We start from the raw sequence: 19,300 nt of genomic DNA on the forward strand, positions 1-19,300 counted from the left end.
AGGAGAAAAGCTGTTTAGAAAGGAGGAAATCATGGAAGATATAGCAGTGAAGGAGTTTTTAAGGAAGGCTGAGGCAGGAAGACTGAAGATCTGTTAACACGCTCCGATGATAGCGGGATCTTACCATTGATCTTCTAATGAGCGTCAGTTTGCACTTGGCTTTGTTCTCAGCAAACTCCAGGGTGCTGATGTCCTTTAGCCGCACCTTGTACTTATTCATCTGTTCACAAATGATCAGTTCCACGCACCTATGGAGGGACGACAAGAGGAAAAACACCACTTTAGCTTTAACTTTTTAACATAAGCTCTTAATCCCTTTTCTACACGGTTTTATTTACACAGTACAATATGAGCGTTGTCTTTTCCCGCAGGCTATTTGTTTCTAATTTCTTTCCTAAAAAAAAATAAATAAATAAATAGGTCATGCTCCCTTGCTATTAATTTTATCAACCATTACAGGGGAATTCTGCAGCAGATCACATCAAATCAAACGGGATTTTATTGAATGATGATGTAAGTTATGAAGCTTTCAGAAACAAACAACACAAGCCTGTTAGGAGACAATGACGGTGAACCTGATAAACCACTTCAGCTCCTCTTAGGTCTTGGCATATCCATATTTTAATAAGCTTGGTGTTTTTGTGCGGTGGAAAACATCATTGAAAACAACAGTTCATAGACAGATCCCAAAATGAACTGTGTCCCGAGAGGCAAAGCTTGAAGGAACCCAGTGATGAGAAGCTGTAGTGTAACTCTGTAATTACTGACATTAACATCGTTACCATGGTAAACCAACCATGCAGATAGGCTGGTGATGTCTGGACACACTAATACGATTTAATCACTTGCAAATAACACCGTGGACAGTCTGTCCAAAGGAGCTGCAGTCTGAACAAAGCCTTTAGATTTGATAATGGAAGAAGGACTTTTTCATATTTTCTCTGCACAGAAAAAAACCTTGTCCTAATTCTATTTCTTGTATTTACCGATACATATTACTATCTACTATCATATAACTAAATGTTAAATTTAGTTTATTGCTCCTTCATGAAATATATTAAACTTACTTTCTTTTACCCCATTCAAAGAAAAAGATTGGCAGACATTAATATTATATTCTTACGCTGTTGTCTTGTTGATGTCCTGGACACTCTGCAGTGGGTCGATGGTGTCCGGACCACGAAGGATACAGGGAGCGAAAACTATAGCCAAGGCGTTAGCCGACATACGGTTTGTGTCCTCTTGCAAGGCGATCCTAAAATCATGGAATCCAGTATTAGGAAAGTCACTCGGGAAGTAAATAAAGCTGTCTTATGTATTAATCCTACTCTATAATAACAATAATTACCTGACGAGATGGAATATGAGACGCTCCAGAGTGTTGAGGTGAGTCCTGCTGAGCTGGTCAATGACTGAATACACTCCTCTGATCATTTCCTTTTTGTCCTGCAAAGCTGAGGGACCAAACCCACAAGACAAATCATCCTTTTAATGTTACAGAAAAAAAACTATAAATTTTCTGGTTAAAGGTTATGTTGAAGACAGGGCAGCTGAAACAGAGTTGGACGCTCGACTCACCCATGGCACGTATGAACTCATCGTATAGCTCAAATGTCATCAGGGGATTAGGCAGGTCTCTCAGCCACTGCTTGAAAACACTAGCAATGACATGGATGTTGTATTCGTCCAGATTCATGTTGTCCACATCTGAGTGACACCAAGGAGAATGCAGACAATCCGCATTTAGTAGAGACATTTGATCCTTTCCTGCTCACTGTCAAAGTCAACTAACATCACTCACTTTGCTAATGATAAACTATTTCAGACCGGTACCTGAGTCAAGTCCCTGCTTGAGTTCCTTAATTTTGTTAGTGGAGCCAGGTTTTCTGTATATTCCTTCAGTGTACAGGCCATGCATCTCAATGTAGTTGATAAGCTTCTCCACTACCAGGGGCACCGTCCTCTCGTCACTAGTCAGACGAGAAACTTCCACTCCAAACTGTCTGGAGGAAAGCTCCGGATCGAACTGTTCACAGACACAAAGACAAACAAGTTAAATAGCTTTCCCTGCTGGCAAAAATAACGGTAGCCGCCGTACATAAAGCCATAGTAACACAATTAACGTCATGGGACATTATTGTCAAGGATGAACAATATGGCCGACTCACCTTCTTACTGCATTTGGTGGTCGTCTTCTGGCAGCACTTTCTGTGGCAGGCGTACCGGCACACTGGGTAAACACAGCCAGAGAGATCAAACAGGTCATTTCCATTATCCACAGAAAGGCAGTGCCTCCTCATTATTCAGCAAAATATTGCGACAAAAGAAAAAAAAAAAAAAAAAAATGTTATAACTGAAAAGGCCAAAGCAGTATTGGCTGGCACGGAAAAAACATCCTGTGTGAATAAAGGACAAACTGTGTGGAGAAATCTCTGGAGAGACAGAGCCGCAGACCCCATGAGTCCAGTTGAAAACAATCTGATTAGGGCAGAGGAGGGAGAAAGGGCGGGGCTCGATCTCTGAGTCCAGACTGAGCGCTGCGGTGCATGTGTGTGTGTGCATGGGACAAAAAGCACGTCCACATAGCAGAAATTGTTCAATTTTAGGGTGCACACTCTGGCGTGACGTTTAGGAAATGGTCGGGTTGCAGGTTAGGATAAAGGTAATGGTTCTGGTCTGGTAAGGTCTGTGGGAAATGAATGTCCGAATGAAGTGATAGGTGTGTGTGTGTGTGTGTGTGTGTGTGTGTGTGTGTGCGCGTGCGCGTGGCAGGGAAGTACCATCAATCGCTTCCATCAGTGAGTCGGACATTTAGATTATTTGGATTTTCCATCACCCAGATTGTGCTTGGACGGACATAAAAGACAAAACATTGCTCCCAATTGCTCCCATGTTTCCACTAGAAAGTGTTTGTTTTTCTCATGCTCATGTCAAGTAGAGACATCACAGCCTGATATTTAATCTTTAAACCACGGCCGCACAAACCTTAACATCCATCACAGGGATTTTCTCCATTCCACATTTAATTTGAGATTCCAACACACTACTATTTTAATTATGAGTTCATCTGATGATTAGTCAACGGCTATTTTTAAATGGTTAAACGCCCCGAAAATGATTAATTCTATAAATCAGGTGAGAAGCGAATCGTATAAAGTTACGAAGACAGAAAGATAAACAGCAAATTAAAACAGTGATATAACTGGAACCTATAACTAAAATAAATATTTGAGTACTAAAATGGTTGACGGCGTATTTTCCGTCTGGTGAATTATTAATTAACCATTTTGGAAGTAGCAGGGTTTAATGAGGAAACAGTTACTTGTGAAAAGCCCATCCGTGGCCGTCAAAACAGGAAATGTAAAAATCAAAAAAAGCTGCACAAAATTGCATGCACACTCACGCTTGCACACGCAGGCACGGTCCATCATCCAGATGAGCGACGAGCAGTATTCACAGTATGTGGGGATGCTGTACTGGGTGGACTTGAAAATGTGGCCGTTATGTTCCTCCACCTGCAGAGAGAGCAGCAGTTTACATCTGCGAGTGTTTCCATTTCTGTGTATGATTTTCTTCTTGTTTACAGTCCATTCTGGACGCCGTCACTTCTTTTGTTATGATCAAGATTATGAGAATGAGGAGAGACTTACGACGTCCATGTCCTTCTTCCTCCGTTTTTTGCGTTCGGTCTTAGGAGGCGGCTTCAGGGGTGGAAAAAAAGAAAGTGTAACAGATATATTTTAGTATTCTTCATAACTATCATCACATACTTAGAGTTTTAAGTTTGTAAAGATCATTCTTTATAAGCAACCAATCATTTCACACTGTCTTTTTCTTAAGTTGTTTATTTGGCCTTTTATGCCTTCGTCTGACAGGTTTACTAGTGGAAAAACACAAGGAATAATAAGATTAGAGAGAAGGGATGACAGCTAAGGGCGGAGGCCAGGAATGAACCAGTGCCATTGTAGTGAGAGCTGTAGCTTCCGTTTAGTCCAATCCGACACTCCTTTTGGATTCACATTTATTACTATTCATGTTTATTTAATGTTACCACAAAACTGAATTCAACAAAGCATCGATATCATAGAAACATGGGGTCGGTACATTGGTTTACCTTGCTGACTGTACTGTCCAGAGGTTTGTACTCAGTCATGAACTCATCCAGGAAGACTTTGAAGGTGTTGACCCATACTTTGACGGGAGACTCCCTCCAGTCCCTCTGCTCCTGCCGCATGGTCTTCTCCAAGATGTGCTCAAACAGAGCGTAAAGGTCTTTGTAGCGGATACTCTTACCATCATCCATCTGGGAAGGAAGATAACGGGGTCATAGGAAACACACAGCTTTATCGTTCTACCCTGGAAACCGTGTTTTCCAGTTTAAAATAGCCAGACTAGTCATATGTTTCATATGGTCAGTACATTTACATTCCTAGTCTATTCTTACTCTTCACCTTAACTCCACTTTAAGTCTCTTCTGCACAGTGCTGTCAGGGATTATTATCTCCTTTGTGTTATGTCTTCTGTGTTTACACTGTCTGCATATGTTGCATGCTTTCACTTTATGTAGAAATGTCTGAGTGCTGTCCGGTTTGTCTTGATTTTTACACCATCATGGTGCAGGCCTGAGTGAAAGACTCTGGTGGAGCTGTGTGAATTGCACAAACTTGCACAAATTCATGCTACTATGTTGCTGTTTTTATTTATAATTACACTTTTATTGATCTTTAATTCTTTATCTTTACCGTTTTTATTTAGTACCTACATACTATAGTTACTTATGTGAAATAATCCAGGACTAATAATAATTTCGTTCCAACTCATGCTCCTGTATGGTTGCAAATAATAAATGAACATTCTTGAATCTTTGTATTTTACAGTTTATGGGTGACATGACAGTCAGTACGTTTACATGCATGTGGAAATAAATATTGCCTTAATCCGACTTAAACTGGACAAATTAAGCGCATGTAAACACGTTGCTCCAACTAAAATCGCCACGTATATGCCTTAATTGGACTTTAACTGAATAACCCGTGTGCGCATGCTCCACAACTGCTGCACTGACGTATGACCCTGGAACAAAAACATCCAAGAAAGCTGGTCGCAAAAGAAGAAGGTAAACAGAGCTGGTAGAAAAACCACCTGAGGCATAGCACGCATCTCATTTGCACCAAAAGTAGCACGCACATTACGTACGAGATTATTAAAGCTGCACTATGATCTATCTGGTTGCTGTTTGAAAAGCCGGTCTGCCGCATGAACGACTCGTTTATTATAAGACGTAATAGGTCAACGAGAAAGGGGACCGTATTAACATCGTATTAACCCGCTGAAAAGACACATATCGCCATCTAGTGTGGAGGAGGAGGACATGTTCAAGTCAGTTATTGTATTTCCTCCATTGCATGTAAACTGGGACAATGACCGCATTCAGAAAGTTGCATTTCGAGCATGGCTTGATTAAGCTGTGCATGTAAACACACTGAATGAAAAACTTCAACCCCTTGACACTCACAATAAACACCTAGAAAGCTATCAACTTTACTGACTGTTATGTTCGGTATTGCCATTTGATTATAGGTTCTAATCACATGTCACTAGTGATATTTATAATTGTATGCTGTTGACGTCACTTACTGCAAGTGCCGTGGAGTAAGAGTTGAAGATGTTTAGACGGAATTCCTTCAGAGCCTTTTTAAACACAACGTCCACCATGGTGTCCTTCTTGCTGTCCTCCGTTTCCAGATCGGTAATCTAAAATTACCGAAAATTAATCGAAAATTACTACTGCATGATCTCCTCTTAAAATATTGTTAAAACACAAATATTGATGAACCATTTTTTGCCCATATGTATTTAGAGAATGAGAGAGGGAGCACATTCGTCCGTACCTTCTTCATGAGGAAGTCGTTCATGCTCCTGTAGTCGTTGGTGCAGGTGAGGATCTGCAGCGCGTCGCTCTGCCACTGAGCTGGCTCCAGAGCCACGCTGCTGATCTTAACGCTCCGCCTTCGCTTCACCTTGGGAGACGGCTCCTTGTTCTCCTTCAAGTCTCTGAAGCTTCGATCCAGAGTCAGGTCAGGACTGCAGGGCGGTGACATGTTTTCCTGACCCGCTTTAGGCAAATTGGACAAATAAACGTTAGGTAGGAGATTCATTGAGACCCAACCACTTTCACTCTGACATTTGTATAGGAAATGGATACATCTGCTTTTGGATAACCCACCATCTGTCAACAATGGGCCTGTGTCTGCATAGTCTCCCTCCAAAGAATCACCCCCACAGATCAACTTTTCTCTGGATGTCTTCTTCTCCCCATACTTGGTCTTGCCCCAGAAGCGCATCTTACCACGCACCCTAAAAAAATAAATAAATAAATAAAACTCAATTGTTAGACATCCATAATACGTAGCTTGAATTTGTAATAATAATTGAAAATTCAACTAAAAACAAAAGAAGGTGGAAAGAAAAACATGATGAAATAAAACCGGATGTCCAGGAACAAACCTTCCATCTTGTGAGCTCTTGCGGATGGAGTCCACTTTGACCAAATCTCCCGAAGACATGGCTTTGTGTATCTTCTTCTGCTCCTCGGAGCTTGCAGGCTGAAACAATATCACAGTGGACAAGATGTTAAAGACATGAGGACATGAGTTGAGGACAGGTCTAAGCCAGCAGATGGCAGCATCACATCACTGGAGCTGTGTGGCGCTCCAGCTTCTACTAAGTTTCAGTGAAATTTTGACAGTAAAAAGCAATAAAACAATAAACGATACTTAATTGATTCATTGGGACTATGAAAACAACAGAACAGGTGACAACAGAAGGCGGTAAGAGAGAGAAAGTGGTGAAGAACAAATCTGTCTTTTTGACTAGCGCCACGTGCTAAGAGAGGACATGCAGATACTGCAATTGAAAAAGGAAGAAAAAACAGGAATTGAGAAAGGAAAAAAGTCACGGTTACAGCTGAGAGAGGAAGAAGCGAAATGTTAGAAAAGCAACTACGATAAAGTCTTGAGGTTTTAGGGGAAAAAACATTCCAAAAATCCTTCATCATGATGCATAAATCAGTAATGACTTTAAAAGTCAGTAAATCAGTAATCAGTAATGAGTGTCATCAAGTGTTACACTTATGGTTGTTCAGGCCTGAATTCATTTCTTTAAAACAGACACAGCTATTACATAAAATGTTTATTCTTCTACCAGAATACCACACACCGGATGGTGCTTATAGTATATACATGATGTTAGCAGGTATTTCAAAATGCCCTTAAAATACCCGCCTTGGAATTCCTTTTGAAATGTCTTCCACACTTTTTTGTTTTTCTTAGAAAACAGACATTTTTTGAAGCTTAGTTTGAGGTGTGAAGCAGTCCTATGCTCTCTGCTAAGTGGGTTAGAAATGTCAAAGAGAAGCCTCGCTTTAAGAACGCAGAGGGGGCCACTGGTGGCTTGGATGGCGCTTGTTACCATGTCTGAGTCACTGAAACAGGACTCTCTTAAGCCTGCCTCCGTGGAGCTCTGTTTGGAGAGCGGCAGAGTGTAATGACGGGGGCTGGAGAGGCTGTCGCCATCATAGTCATCCTCATCTGAATCAGCCCCAAGTGAGAGGCTGGGGGTGCGGGTGAGGAAGTCGGAGCGGGTCCGTGCCATTCTGGCTTTCTTTTTTTGGCCCACTCTGCCAACCTGGAGTTTACCAGAAGTGACAACAGCATGTTTAAAAGGTGACTTAAATGATCTGTAGAGGAGCTGCTTTGAATTTTCCTCCTCTTGTCCGTCAGCTGCTCCGTTCTTAGCGTTATGATTAGGAGGTTCATTAATTCATTCACAACACAAAACAGCACTCCTGGCAAATATGCAAACACATGCTGAATGAAAATGCAGCCTTACATCCCGTTGTTTCGCTCCCTTTGAAGACTTGGAGACTGGAGGTGTGGGTGCTTCTCTGGGGGGTGTTTCTTTAGCATCACCTTCAAAACTGATGGACAGAAGAGGAAAGCACTAAGATACAACAAATACATTATACAGCAACTGAGAAAAAAAACTGTTAATGAGAACTTGAATATACACAATCAGCCACAACACTATGACCACTGACAGGAGAAGTAAATAACACTAGCTGTCTTTCCACTAGATCCTAAACCAATCAAGCATCTTTGGGATGACCCCCAGGCACCCCTCCCCTCAACCCATAGATCCCAAAGCCCCCCCACTAACAACATTCATATGCCAGACAAAACAGGGCACCCTCAGAAGGCCCATGTCCATACTTTGATGAGTCACAACTGTTTTAGGGGCACAAGAGTGACCTACACAATATTGGGAAGGTGGTCATAATGTTATATCTGGTCAATGTACACTTTATTTTACGGCAAAAATGAGACATGAAAAATAAAGACCATAAAATGCAATATACTCACTTTGCAAATGTCACTTTGTCCTTTGGATTGAAGAAGATGTTGCCTGTCTTATCTGTCAAACTAACTGCTGTGCCTTGGTTGCTCGGTGGCTTCTTGGCAACTGGTCTCACTCTGGACACTCCTCCATCCCTGGACTCCAGCGTGAGTTTGGGTGCCCAGCCTTCAGGTACAGGCCTGCTCTCTGTGCGCCTTTCTCTGGGAACACAAGCAGGTGGAGGAGGCAGCTGGGGTTGAGGGGCTTTGCTATGACCGTCTACAGGCGGTGGCGATGGGGCAGTGGAGTCGGAAAATGTTCTGGCGTGAGGAGTTGGTGACGTTCTCTCAATCAGCAGGGAGCTGGGTCGAAGGGGCTTGCTGGAGGTTGCAGTTCCACTACGATCTTCTCCACCCTGCCGACTCTGCTGTATCCTGTGCAGAGCCTCTCCTCTTTGCTTCTCAAACATGTCTCTTTCATACTGAGCGAAGTACAGGCGCTGCCGCCCCAGTGCTTCCTTCTGCTGCCTTATCTGCTCCATCATCTCCTTTTCATTCTGCTGCTGCAGATGACGCTGCCTCTCCTCTTTTGCCTCGTTCAGTCGCACCAGCTTCTCTAGGACAGACTGGTCAGCCCGAGGGACAGAGGTTGAGCCAGGGACAGGTCCTTGAGGCACAGGAGCTGGGTCTGGTTTCTGTGGTGAAGGAGTGAAGTCCCCCGTCTGGGCCGTAGAATCTCGAACCTCTACAGGGGGATGGACGACACCACTAAATTCTTCGCTTAGTGGTGTTTCTTTCTGCATACTGATGACCACCACCACTGGTCGACGTGTTGACTCACGTCTTAGAGGCTTGGTAACAGTAGTGGTGGTTGTGGAAATGGTTTCCTCTGTGTTACGCTGAGGCTCTTCAGCAGGATGACGGGAAATTACTTTGCTCCCATCACTCGCAGGGACGTAAAAGGTTGGGAGGTAGTTCTCGATTTTGGGCGGATGTGAGGGGGCAGCGGGGACTTCCAGATCTACTTTGGTTAGATCCTGGCTGCCTTGGGGTGCATCAGAAGCCTCAGTCTTCTGTGGTTCGACAGGCTTTGGTGTTGCTGAAACAACCTCCACATAAGGCTCAGATATCGGATCGACTTCTGGGAGAGGGGAGCAGAGGTCCTCACTGTCTGTCACTTCTTCTGTCGCCTTGGGTGGCTCATCGTCCATCATGAGAAGCTCAAAGCTACCTTTGGAGCTCTCGCTGTCAGGCGTGCCCTGAGGTGAACGGAGTGGTGGGCTTGCAGGGGGCATCAGCTCAACAGACCAGCGTCGTTCCTCAGAGGGGGAAGATGCTCCACCGCTATTAGCCCGGACCTTGAGGAGCTCCAGGCTGAACTTGGCCTGCTCCAGCTCCCTCATCCGCCGGCTCTCTCTCTTGGCTCGTGTGGTTTTCTGGCATGGCTCATCTAGATTTCTGGCACGGTCTCGTACCACCACAGTGGATGTAGTGACAGAGGCCGGTGCTTCAGTTTGCACTTGGGGCGAGGCCTCATTCTCCTTAACTTCATCCTTGTGGCTGCTGAGTACTTGGAGGCTCCTTTCCCGTTGCTCGTAGGAACGATCCTCCCACGTGCTAAGGTCCAGCCCCATGATTCTTTCAGACGGCTCTTCCTCCTCCTCCTCCGGTGAAATGCTCACCTGGCCATTCTGCAGCTGAAGCAGCTTCTCCTGCTCCTGCTGCTCCTCTTTCTCCCTTTGTCTTTCTTCTTTCAGTTTTGTAAAGCTGTCAATCAAGAAGACAAACTTACAATCTTAGCTGAACCTGCAGTACTAGTAGTTATCGACGGCAAACTTAACTTCCTCCAGTTTTCCCTAAAGCTAGAGCGTGATTTACAACTTCTAGTTCCCAGCTGCTCAGCTGACTTCAGAGCTGCTTTGGGTTGGATTGCTTGCGTAATTGCATGCACACTGAACAATGACCAAATACATTGCAAGAGCTGTGCGCAAAGATTAATCTGGTTTTTCACCAGCTTTAGCAAAATCATGCCGTCTTCTAAACTTAGAAGCTCTTTTTTTTTTTTTTAGCATCATTAGCCTTTCCAAATGGTAAAAGGCTTCAGATTGTTAACCTCACCTGTACCTCAGTTTTCTAGCAGTGTTTAAATCTTACCTCTGTCGGGTTAGGTAGCCTCTGCTTAACGTCTGTAGTCGTATCACAGTGCTGTAAAGACGCAAATAGGCTTCTCTGGCTTGATGGCAGCGCCAGGCCGTCTGAATAACCAATGCAGCTGTGCAGCGCCGATACAGCCATAACCTCCATGCCTTCTGTAGCACCAGAGCAGCCTCCCTCCACCGCCTGAACTTCTGACGCTCCCTGAATCCTCGCCAGTGGGCCTGTAGACACAAAGCTGCTTCCTCCTGGGCCCTGGGGTCATAATGCTCCTCATGCTCATCCACGGACCGGTAAGAACGCCACCATTTCTGTGAGGGAGGAGGCGATGATAATCATATATTGTTTTCAAAATACTACAGTGATAAAGTGTCATATTCACTGGCGCTGAACTTTACATTACCAACAGACTTTGATCTGTTAGTGAGCTGGACTTTCACACAGATTTCAGAAAAAAAATGAATTTAGTAACTTAATAAGCTAAAATCAAATATCTGGGGTGAATAAATAGCTTTCAGTCACATTTTGAATTTCACTGTGCTCAAACTGAGTGATATATCACAATATTAACTTAGTATTATATTATTACAAATGAAATTAAAATAAATATAATGCAATTCTGTACACGGTGCATGTACAATAACTTTTAATCCAAAATGTCTTCAGATTTAATAATTTTAACAAAATTTACCAAAACCTTTCCCATATTTTTATTTAATTTAATTTCAAACAAAGCACCTCTCAGGAGCATATTCTGAACTCCAGAAGCAGCAGCAGAAGAAGACAGAAAATCATTATCCTCTACCTGGATGCAGACCGCTGCTCCTCTCATCCGGACAAACTGCTTCCTCTCCAGCCGGGCTCTGTACCGCCGCTGCAGCATGACGATGAGTCTGAGAACTTGCCTGTGGAGCAAGGCCTGCAGCCGCTGGCGCTCAGACTCCCGCAAAAACACCTGAGGGGAGGGATCAGGATGGAGTCAGCACAGGGGGGGTGGACACACATTTGACTAAGAGTGAGCTCACAGTCAATCACAAGCGCACACACACACACAAACCTCAGTAATCCCTGGCCGGATACGTGGCCACAAGAATGCCAGGTATGATCCTCTAATTATATAGACAGCATCCCAGAGGCACGTACCCTTCATTCACACCGTGAACATACACACACTCAAATATGGGGCACTGTCTACATTACATCAGTAGTGTTTTTTTTTCTAAACGTTCGCCACGTTTTAAGACTTTATTTGTATTTATAAGGTAGCTTAGTCAAGTAACCACATTACTGTTAATGTACTTGTACATTCTTTGGAGTAATTCATTCTCAGTGCTTGGATATGCCATCATGACAATAAACACACAATATAGTAAACTTTAGTTTCCCCTAATTCGTCATGTTACAACTGCACTGCAGTGTCATTTTTTACAATTGTAAAAAATTATTTTCCTATACTATGTGTGTTTTTAGGGGTTAACATGCTCCGTTAACAAACAGATGTAATGCCACTGAAATTAAACGGTGTGCAGTAAAGATGTGCAGTGAGGAAAGAAAAGAGAAATGTGGGTAATTACCATCGTCTTTCCCACTTGATATCCGTCGGGTTGTAGGTCTAGCTGGTCCAGACACTGCTGGATGCTCTCTCTGGTAGCACTGACGCCCTCTGGCAGCAGCACATTGTAGTGATGGACGAAGTCCTACCAAGAAAACGAGAGGAGGTGTGAATGAAAAGTATTACCCCACAGATCAGTTCAGTTGTTAACATTTGTGTAATGTGCACAGTATATCTGTCCAGTAATGTGCCTGAGAAAAGCTTTACATTGAGGAATCTGCTGATGCCATATTTTTTTTACATTTGAGATGTAACTCTTGACCTGCAGCAGAAACTACACCAACTTTCTGTTGTATATTCAACAAAAAATAAATAAATAAATAAATAAAAATTTGTTGAGCAACATGTGGTTTCAGGTAAAAGCCCACGCTGTCCATTTTTGCAGGAGTTCAAACATCATGGGATAAATATGCCCAACTCCCACTCCTCAAACTGAAGCTCATTGTCCGAATCCAATACAATCTGGGCTGCAAGGGGTGGACAGGGAAACAGATGCTGTGTTTATACAATTACAAGTGCGGGGAGTGTTTCACAGACCAGAGGACAATGGAGGAGCTCTGTCCTGAACTGTAACATGCTCCAAAGTGATACCATGCTCAAGATATTTCTCATTAGTGCTAACCGCAGCACGAAATACGTTTGGAAGAATTTCTGGTAAACGATGATGTGTGATGCTAAAATTATCTGAGTGAGATCATCGAAATACAGTTTTATGATGTTTACTTTTAAGCAAAAAGGTCAGGCCACATGAATCATGGTGTATTATTTATATAATACTTATAAGGCGTTACTGCAAGCTATTTTGGTGGAAGAGGATCTTTAATACAATTTAAATATTCTTTGTAAGGAAAGATACAAAAATAAATCAAGTATTCAAAATATAGTTTAGACCACTGGCATATTTTTTGGTTATTTTAGTTCTTTATCAAAAAAATATTCAGTTAAAAGCAGCTGTAATATATTTTGAGCTTTAATTTGAGGCTATTCAAATGTGCTGTAGGTACAGTCAGAGGAAAGTAATAATAATACTCTGATCAAAAACATTATTCCAGTTAAAAGCAGCTGTAACATGATTCGAGTGGAGCTTTATTTGGAAAGTATACAAAGGTTTTGCAGGTAAGGGTTGAGGGAACTGGTAGGAAACAACTATTTGTGTTTGGGTTCAAGTTATTAAAATCAAATAATTTGAGATTTATATTGTTATATTGTTTTTATTGGAACTTCAAACAACTCATGGGGATACGAGGAGCCGCAACTAGACACATAAAGCTTTAAGATTCACACCACACATGCTATAAATAAGTAAGAAACACTGTGTCTAATAACATTTTAACTTTAAATGTCCATTTACCTGGTTAAAAATGGCTAAAAAGACTTAAATCTTTGCGATTGGTCAAAGCAAAACATTCAATATTAACACTGGAGTCAGAAATATTGCATAAAGTAGTATGAAATAAAACTGTTATAGCTCAGTAAAGTAGATGTGAATCAAAATAAACAAAACTCATGTGAGTAAATGTAAACTCAGACATTGTTTACAGAAAGAGTCAAAAAAATTTTTTGCTGCTTTCAGTGTCATAAATAAAATACCATTAGTCTTGATTAGTATTTGGGAGGCAGCACAAATCTTAACAGATCTCAGAAAGGAAAGCAAATAAAAGATACCACTTTGGTTCTGTGGGAAAACACGTAATCTGCATAAAACCTTGGCAGGAAGTGACTGGCACAAATTAACGCTCACAACCACAGAATGGAAACTTAAGAATAAGAAAGAAAAAAAAATGGAGCCACTCCCCAACATCTTCTGTCAAACATCTCACTTCCAATCTGCATTTAACATGATCTGCTACTTTATTAGTCACACAGTGTTTCTCACAGCGTTGACGTCACTTTCATGAGAGCCAGCGTGGTTAAGATGGCTGCCATCTCCCATCTCCCATAATTCCCTCCTGATGGGACGCACAATAAGCCCTTAAGCGATGAGTTTCCTAGCAATGAACTCATCACTGGCACCTGAACTCATGGAAACCAAAATGTTCGGGTTTCGGGTTTGTGAGCTGTGAAGCCGAGCGTCCTGGCCTGCACGCTGGAGATACTGTATGTTTATGAGTGATCTGCTGCTGAACTTGGTTTACAGTTTGCCTTATCTAGTGTTTGCTTTCAGGAAAACATGATTCTTGGCAAACAAACACTTTAAAGGCAGTGGCTGCTTTTCTATTGGGGCTATCGGGAGACATCCCAGGGGTTTGTTTCTTCCACATTCAGGCATGGAGATCGTCTAGCGGTCAGTGACTGTCAGTGTTGTATACGGTCTTCATGCCTATGGATATAGTCCAATAAGCATTTAGCCATGTTCTTTAGAGAACTGCTGGCCTGATCCTTTGGGCGATTTCAATATGGCTGCAAATGGCCCTAAACGTTCTCATAGTTTCTCATGTTATGGTTGTGACCGTGTGAGCCCTAATCACTACATAACCGGCTTTATTTTTTTAACTGCTCTAACAGTCAGTTAGTTAGCCATCAAGACATTCCTGAGAAACACAGGCACCTGACTTCACTGAAAGGGTGACTGATCATTTTACTGCCGTCTTCTTAAATAACGTAATGTAAACGCTGACTTATTTATTTGCGTTTCATGTGTATTAAGTGCAATGGTGGAACTATTTCAGTTCTTTACAGATTATCAACACCAGTGCGACTGGATTTTATTTTCATCTTGCTGAATGTTTAATGATTAAATATGACGAACTGAATTGGATGATTGGTGAAGGAGTCACTTTACTTCATTTGAAATGAGGTAGTTTCCTTTAACATCCAAAGATGTTCGACTGATAAATACTGGAGGTATTGCTTCCTTAGACAAACATCAAAAAACAAACATCCAGTGCAATGTGATAGTGTCTAGTTAGCATGCTGCTAATTTACTTTACAACATTGTTTAAAGGGGAACCTAAGATCACTGTAAATATCTTATATGTAACAACATTCAGTAGCTCTGGAGGGTGACTGATAAAACACCTCTTTGACTTTCAGCTTTAGTGATACACTTTAAAACAAACCTTGGTTGCAGCTTGGAGAAGAAAGGTCCAAGATGTGGACATTTACCAGGCATCAGTTAGTTTAACATTGACGGTGCAGATTATGTATTATTATGATGTATTGTTATGTATGAGCGTCAGCTCGCTGTGGTACTTCAGAGACGTGACATTCAGTAAATGCTGCAAGTGTTAAGTGTGTTATGATCAGTAGGATCAACGATTGGTAAGGAGTTGTTTGTCTCAATGAGGGACAGGAGGACACTGAATTATCTGCTTTCCATCATGGACAATCCCACAGAGGAGCAGAGGAGCTCATTCTCCAGCAGACTGATTCAGCTCCACTCCCGTAGTGAATGCTACAGAACTTCCTTTATACCAAACTCTATCCAGCTGTATAACAGTTCACCCTTTTCTAACAACTAAGCTACTATGACCAAGTAATTTCCCTTGTGGATCATTAAAGTCTGTCTAAGTCTTGAAAAAAAAAATAATAATAAAGTCCAGACATTTCCAATCAGCTGCTGTGACTCTTCACCACTCTTTTGAAAATTTCTTGTAATTTGCCATTATAGAAGTAGTGGAAGACTTACTCAAACCCTATAATATCAGTGTTGTTCATTCATATTTTGGATGGAGAAGATGTTTATTACAATGTAAATATACTTTGCAAGGAAAAGTACAAAAACTTTTAGTTCTTTATCAAAAAACCATTAAGTTAAAAGCAGCTATATATATATATTTTTTTTGATTAAAGTGGGGATTCTCAGCTTTAATTTGAGGATATTCAAATGTGCTGTAGGTACAGTCAAAGTTATAGGAATAACAAATATACATACATATATATGTCTGAATGAGATCAGTTTGATGAGTTTTGCTTTTAAGCTAAAAGGTCACATAAATAATAATGCATATCTTATGCATATATTATTTTTAAAATGTTAGTGGAAACTATTTTCCAGTTCCTCCATTAGATTAAATATAAAAACAAATCAAAGCACGCTGAAGTCCGTACATTTTTAGACACTGGCACTGGTTTTGTTTTAGCAGTTTATCAAAAAATGTTCATTCTCCAGTTAAAAGCAGCTGTAACAAGATCGGAGCGGAGCTGTAATTCGAGGATATTACTTCAGTATTGCCATTTCAAATGTATATAAATTTAAGTGCAGTTACTCGTGAGATGATCTGTGTACTCCCCGCGCCTGACTGTTCCTTTTTTTCCTATTTAGTCAATTTAAATGAAAGCTAAAAGCTGCACTAATTTGCTTTAGGGAGTATCTACATGGTGTAAATGTGTGTGCGTGTTACCTTAAAGCTGTACTTGATGTTGTAACCTGACTGGCGGATGCGAACGGTCTCCAGCATCCCCGTGTAACGCAGCTGCCTCAGCACCAGGTTATCGTTAAACCGCAAGGGCAGCTGAGAGAGAGAGAGAGAGAGAGAGGAAGAGGGGGAGAAGATCAGTGGGAAAATTATAGAAACGGGAACCGTCAGAAGAAGAGGAAATGACAAACAGCTTTAAATAAACTGCAATCTTCAAAGGGAGTTAAAGGAAAAATGCTTTGAAAACTGAACCAAAGCGGCCGCAGTCTGGAGCGAGCACACTGTACCTTCTCAGCGTTGGAGCGGATGCACTTGACAAAATAAGGCTCAGACTGACCCAGAGTCTCCATTAGCTTATTGAGTGACGCCTACAGAATGAGACACACAAAACAAAACAAAACAAAACAAAACAAGGCATCAAATTTAACAGAACATAACAAGCCACAGAGTCACACTTCCCAGCTGTTTGACAGGAGGCCTGGTGGCTCGATCAGCTGTAAAGAACTCAGCTGTGATTCTGCTGCGAGGTTTAGAGTGATCGCGATCACAGACGATGTGTCTGAGTAAGGATGTTGTTCCGGGGCCATGTGTGCTTCCATGTGCAGTTGTTGTGTGTGCTAAAAACACGTGTGTGTCAGTATGTGTGATAATTCAGTGGCGGGAGGAATTCAGCCCCCCACTCCCTCTCCAATGGGAGATTAAGGCAATCAGAGCAGCACAGGATGTGGAAAGTGAAGTCATCCACACACAGGGGCCAGGGCTGTTCGCCAGAAGGGCCTCCGCATTCATCCCTACCTCCAACAGCCAGAGCAGCCGTTTCACTCTTGTTGTTGTGAAAGAAATAATCAGTTTCTGTGTCGTTGTTTTTTTAGCTTTTTGTGTGTATAAAGGAATTCTGGCTGATCATGTTTGCTGTCCGTCTCATTAATGTCATGTTATTGTTTTGTATCATATTTGCATTTTGCGTTACAGTGTATCTGTCAACTGGCATGTGTGGAACATTATTTTGCTTTTATGTGGAGCATAAAAATGAAAATGAAGGAAATCTGATCTAAAGAAAGAACTTTTAAATTTAAATCCTGCTAATGAAGATTTTACCGAGCAGATTGAGTGGAATTTCCATAAAATTTCCCAAGGGCCTGTCAGTGAGTGAGTAAAGGCAAAAATTAAATGTATTTTTTTTTTATATCATGTCATAAGACATGATGTAATGCACCTATGACTTTCAGGTGGGTGTTTCTACTGAACATGAAACCACTCGTTTCATCGTATTCACAGGTGGAGACGGTCTCCTCGGTTCAGCTCAGGCTCATTGTGTTATTTGAGAATGTCTTTGCGTCTGACCTGGAACTGTGCGCTGATGCTGGGCGGTTTCTTTTTCTTGTGCAGGTGGAGCAGTGACTTGGTGATGCGGTCGTGGAGCGTCAGGTTGCTGAGGTACTTCAGGGACTTGACGTTCAGTAAATGCTGCAAGTGTAAAAACAAAGTGCGTTAATACGTGAAACGACATTTGACTCTCTAAGAAACTAAGAATTAAAGATATTCAGTGGTATACCTTTGGAAGAACTGGTCTAGATTTGTAGTTTTTGTTCCGCCTGTTTAAAACAGAAACAACAAATCACTTAGTCTTTAAATCAACAGGTAAAGAGACTTCTTTTTTTTTTTCCTGTCAAGTAAAAGGTCAACCAAAGAATTCATTAAATTCCAGAAATTTTTCCCTAGTGGGTCATATCCCTGTCAGTGAAGAGGAACTTTATTCATCCCCGTCGGCAGGAAATTCTCTCTTCACTTGCTGCATGGGGAGGTCGGAGGTCAGGGTCAGCCGTGGAGCAGCACTGACTGAACATGTAGGAATGTAGCGAAGGCTAAAGGACGCTCCAGAAGATCACATGTTTGAACTCAGGTTTACCGCCGCCTCTAAACCACTAGACAACGACGCTGGAAGCAGTTTTCAGTTTTAATCGACAGAAGGGAAACAAACATCACTTTGATAAAAGTATCTCTGGTGTCACAGGAGGTTTAAAGTGTCGCGGTGACGTGAGGTGTGTCTTGGTACTGACATGAGGATGTCGTGGGCCCTTTCGAGGAGTTTGCTGCTGGCAGTTTTGACGAAGATGCCGTCTTCGTCTGCGGTGGAGCTGCCGGACGACAAGCGGCTCTGTCGACCCACGCGTCCGTTCCAGCCGAGGCCCGGCGAAGCCCTTTGAACGAAAAACAAACACCCACAGAGGAAAGTGATTAGCTCATGAAAATATATTCACTTCATATTCTATAAACTTTAACAGACACTTCTGAAACAAACCAAACTTTTTAACCTCCCTTTGAGAAACAATTAGAAATGCTTTTATTTAAAAAGCTTGAAATTACACTCCCACAAAAAATGGATGGACAACCACTGACCTTCACCACCTCAGGTCATGTAAAACATTTAATGTTACGGAAAAAAATGAAAAAAGGAGAGCTTGTTTTTGTGGATCAGTTGTCACCCTGATGAAGGTGGTGCATTTTAACTTTAACAATGCATTAGCCACTTTTAATAAAGGCTTTTTAAACTTTGGTCCTCAAGAGTGCCCTGGTCTCCTCCTTAATTTGCCACAAATACAATTTTACACTGATCCACTGTGTTAATGCAACAGCAGATACAAACATATAGTGTATATATAATCAGCTCTTGAAACTCTTTTAGGACTGTCTTGAAAAACATATATTTAATTGGAATCCGTTTTATTGTTTTTATGTCGAGCTTGGGTCAAAAAAAAGAAATGTTTTCCCAACTTTGATAT

General features: G+C 41.8%; 1 protein-coding gene across 7 annotated transcripts in view; it reads right to left on the reverse strand.

Moving 5' to 3' along the window:
• Window positions 1-19,300, reverse strand: part of myo9aa (myosin IXAa) — a 102,853-nt gene that overhangs the window by 3,263 nt on the left and 80,290 nt on the right. For 6 of the 7 annotated variants that reach the window (XM_047580007.1, XM_047580011.1, XM_047580014.1 and 3 more), the window contains 24 exons: window positions 18,578-18,718; window positions 18,073-18,112; window positions 17,862-17,984; window positions 16,805-16,885; window positions 16,503-16,613; window positions 12,122-12,244; window positions 11,353-11,502; window positions 10,548-10,858; window positions 8,421-10,160; window positions 7,891-7,978; window positions 7,471-7,686; window positions 6,508-6,605; window positions 6,227-6,357; window positions 5,892-6,115; window positions 5,638-5,754; window positions 4,115-4,303; window positions 3,651-3,701; window positions 3,404-3,515; window positions 2,169-2,230; window positions 1,834-2,026; window positions 1,579-1,707; window positions 1,349-1,454; window positions 1,124-1,255; window positions 125-248 (listed from right to left, as the gene is read on the reverse strand). In XM_047580007.1, the coding sequence (XP_047435963.1) occupies window positions 125-248; window positions 1,124-1,255; window positions 1,349-1,454; window positions 1,579-1,707; window positions 1,834-2,026; window positions 2,169-2,230; window positions 3,404-3,515; window positions 3,651-3,701; window positions 4,115-4,303; window positions 5,638-5,754; window positions 5,892-6,115; window positions 6,227-6,357; window positions 6,508-6,605; window positions 7,471-7,686; window positions 7,891-7,978; window positions 8,421-10,160; window positions 10,548-10,858; window positions 11,353-11,502; window positions 12,122-12,244; window positions 16,503-16,613; window positions 16,805-16,885; window positions 17,862-17,984; window positions 18,073-18,112; window positions 18,578-18,718 (4,792 nt within the window). The remainder of the gene's footprint in view (window positions 1-124; window positions 249-1,123; window positions 1,256-1,348; window positions 1,455-1,578; window positions 1,708-1,833; window positions 2,027-2,168; window positions 2,231-3,403; window positions 3,516-3,650; window positions 3,702-4,114; window positions 4,304-5,637; window positions 5,755-5,891; window positions 6,116-6,226; window positions 6,358-6,507; window positions 6,606-7,470; window positions 7,687-7,890; window positions 7,979-8,420; window positions 10,161-10,547; window positions 10,859-11,352; window positions 11,503-12,121; window positions 12,245-16,502; window positions 16,614-16,804; window positions 16,886-17,861; window positions 17,985-18,072; window positions 18,113-18,577; window positions 18,719-19,300) is intronic. The other variant, XM_047580013.1, reaches the window with a different exon arrangement.

The sequence above is a fragment of the Mugil cephalus genome, chromosome 3, assembly GCF_022458985.1.
Source record: "Mugil cephalus isolate CIBA_MC_2020 chromosome 3, CIBA_Mcephalus_1.1, whole genome shotgun sequence".
Lineage (NCBI taxonomy): Eukaryota > Metazoa > Chordata > Actinopteri > Mugiliformes > Mugilidae > Mugil > Mugil cephalus.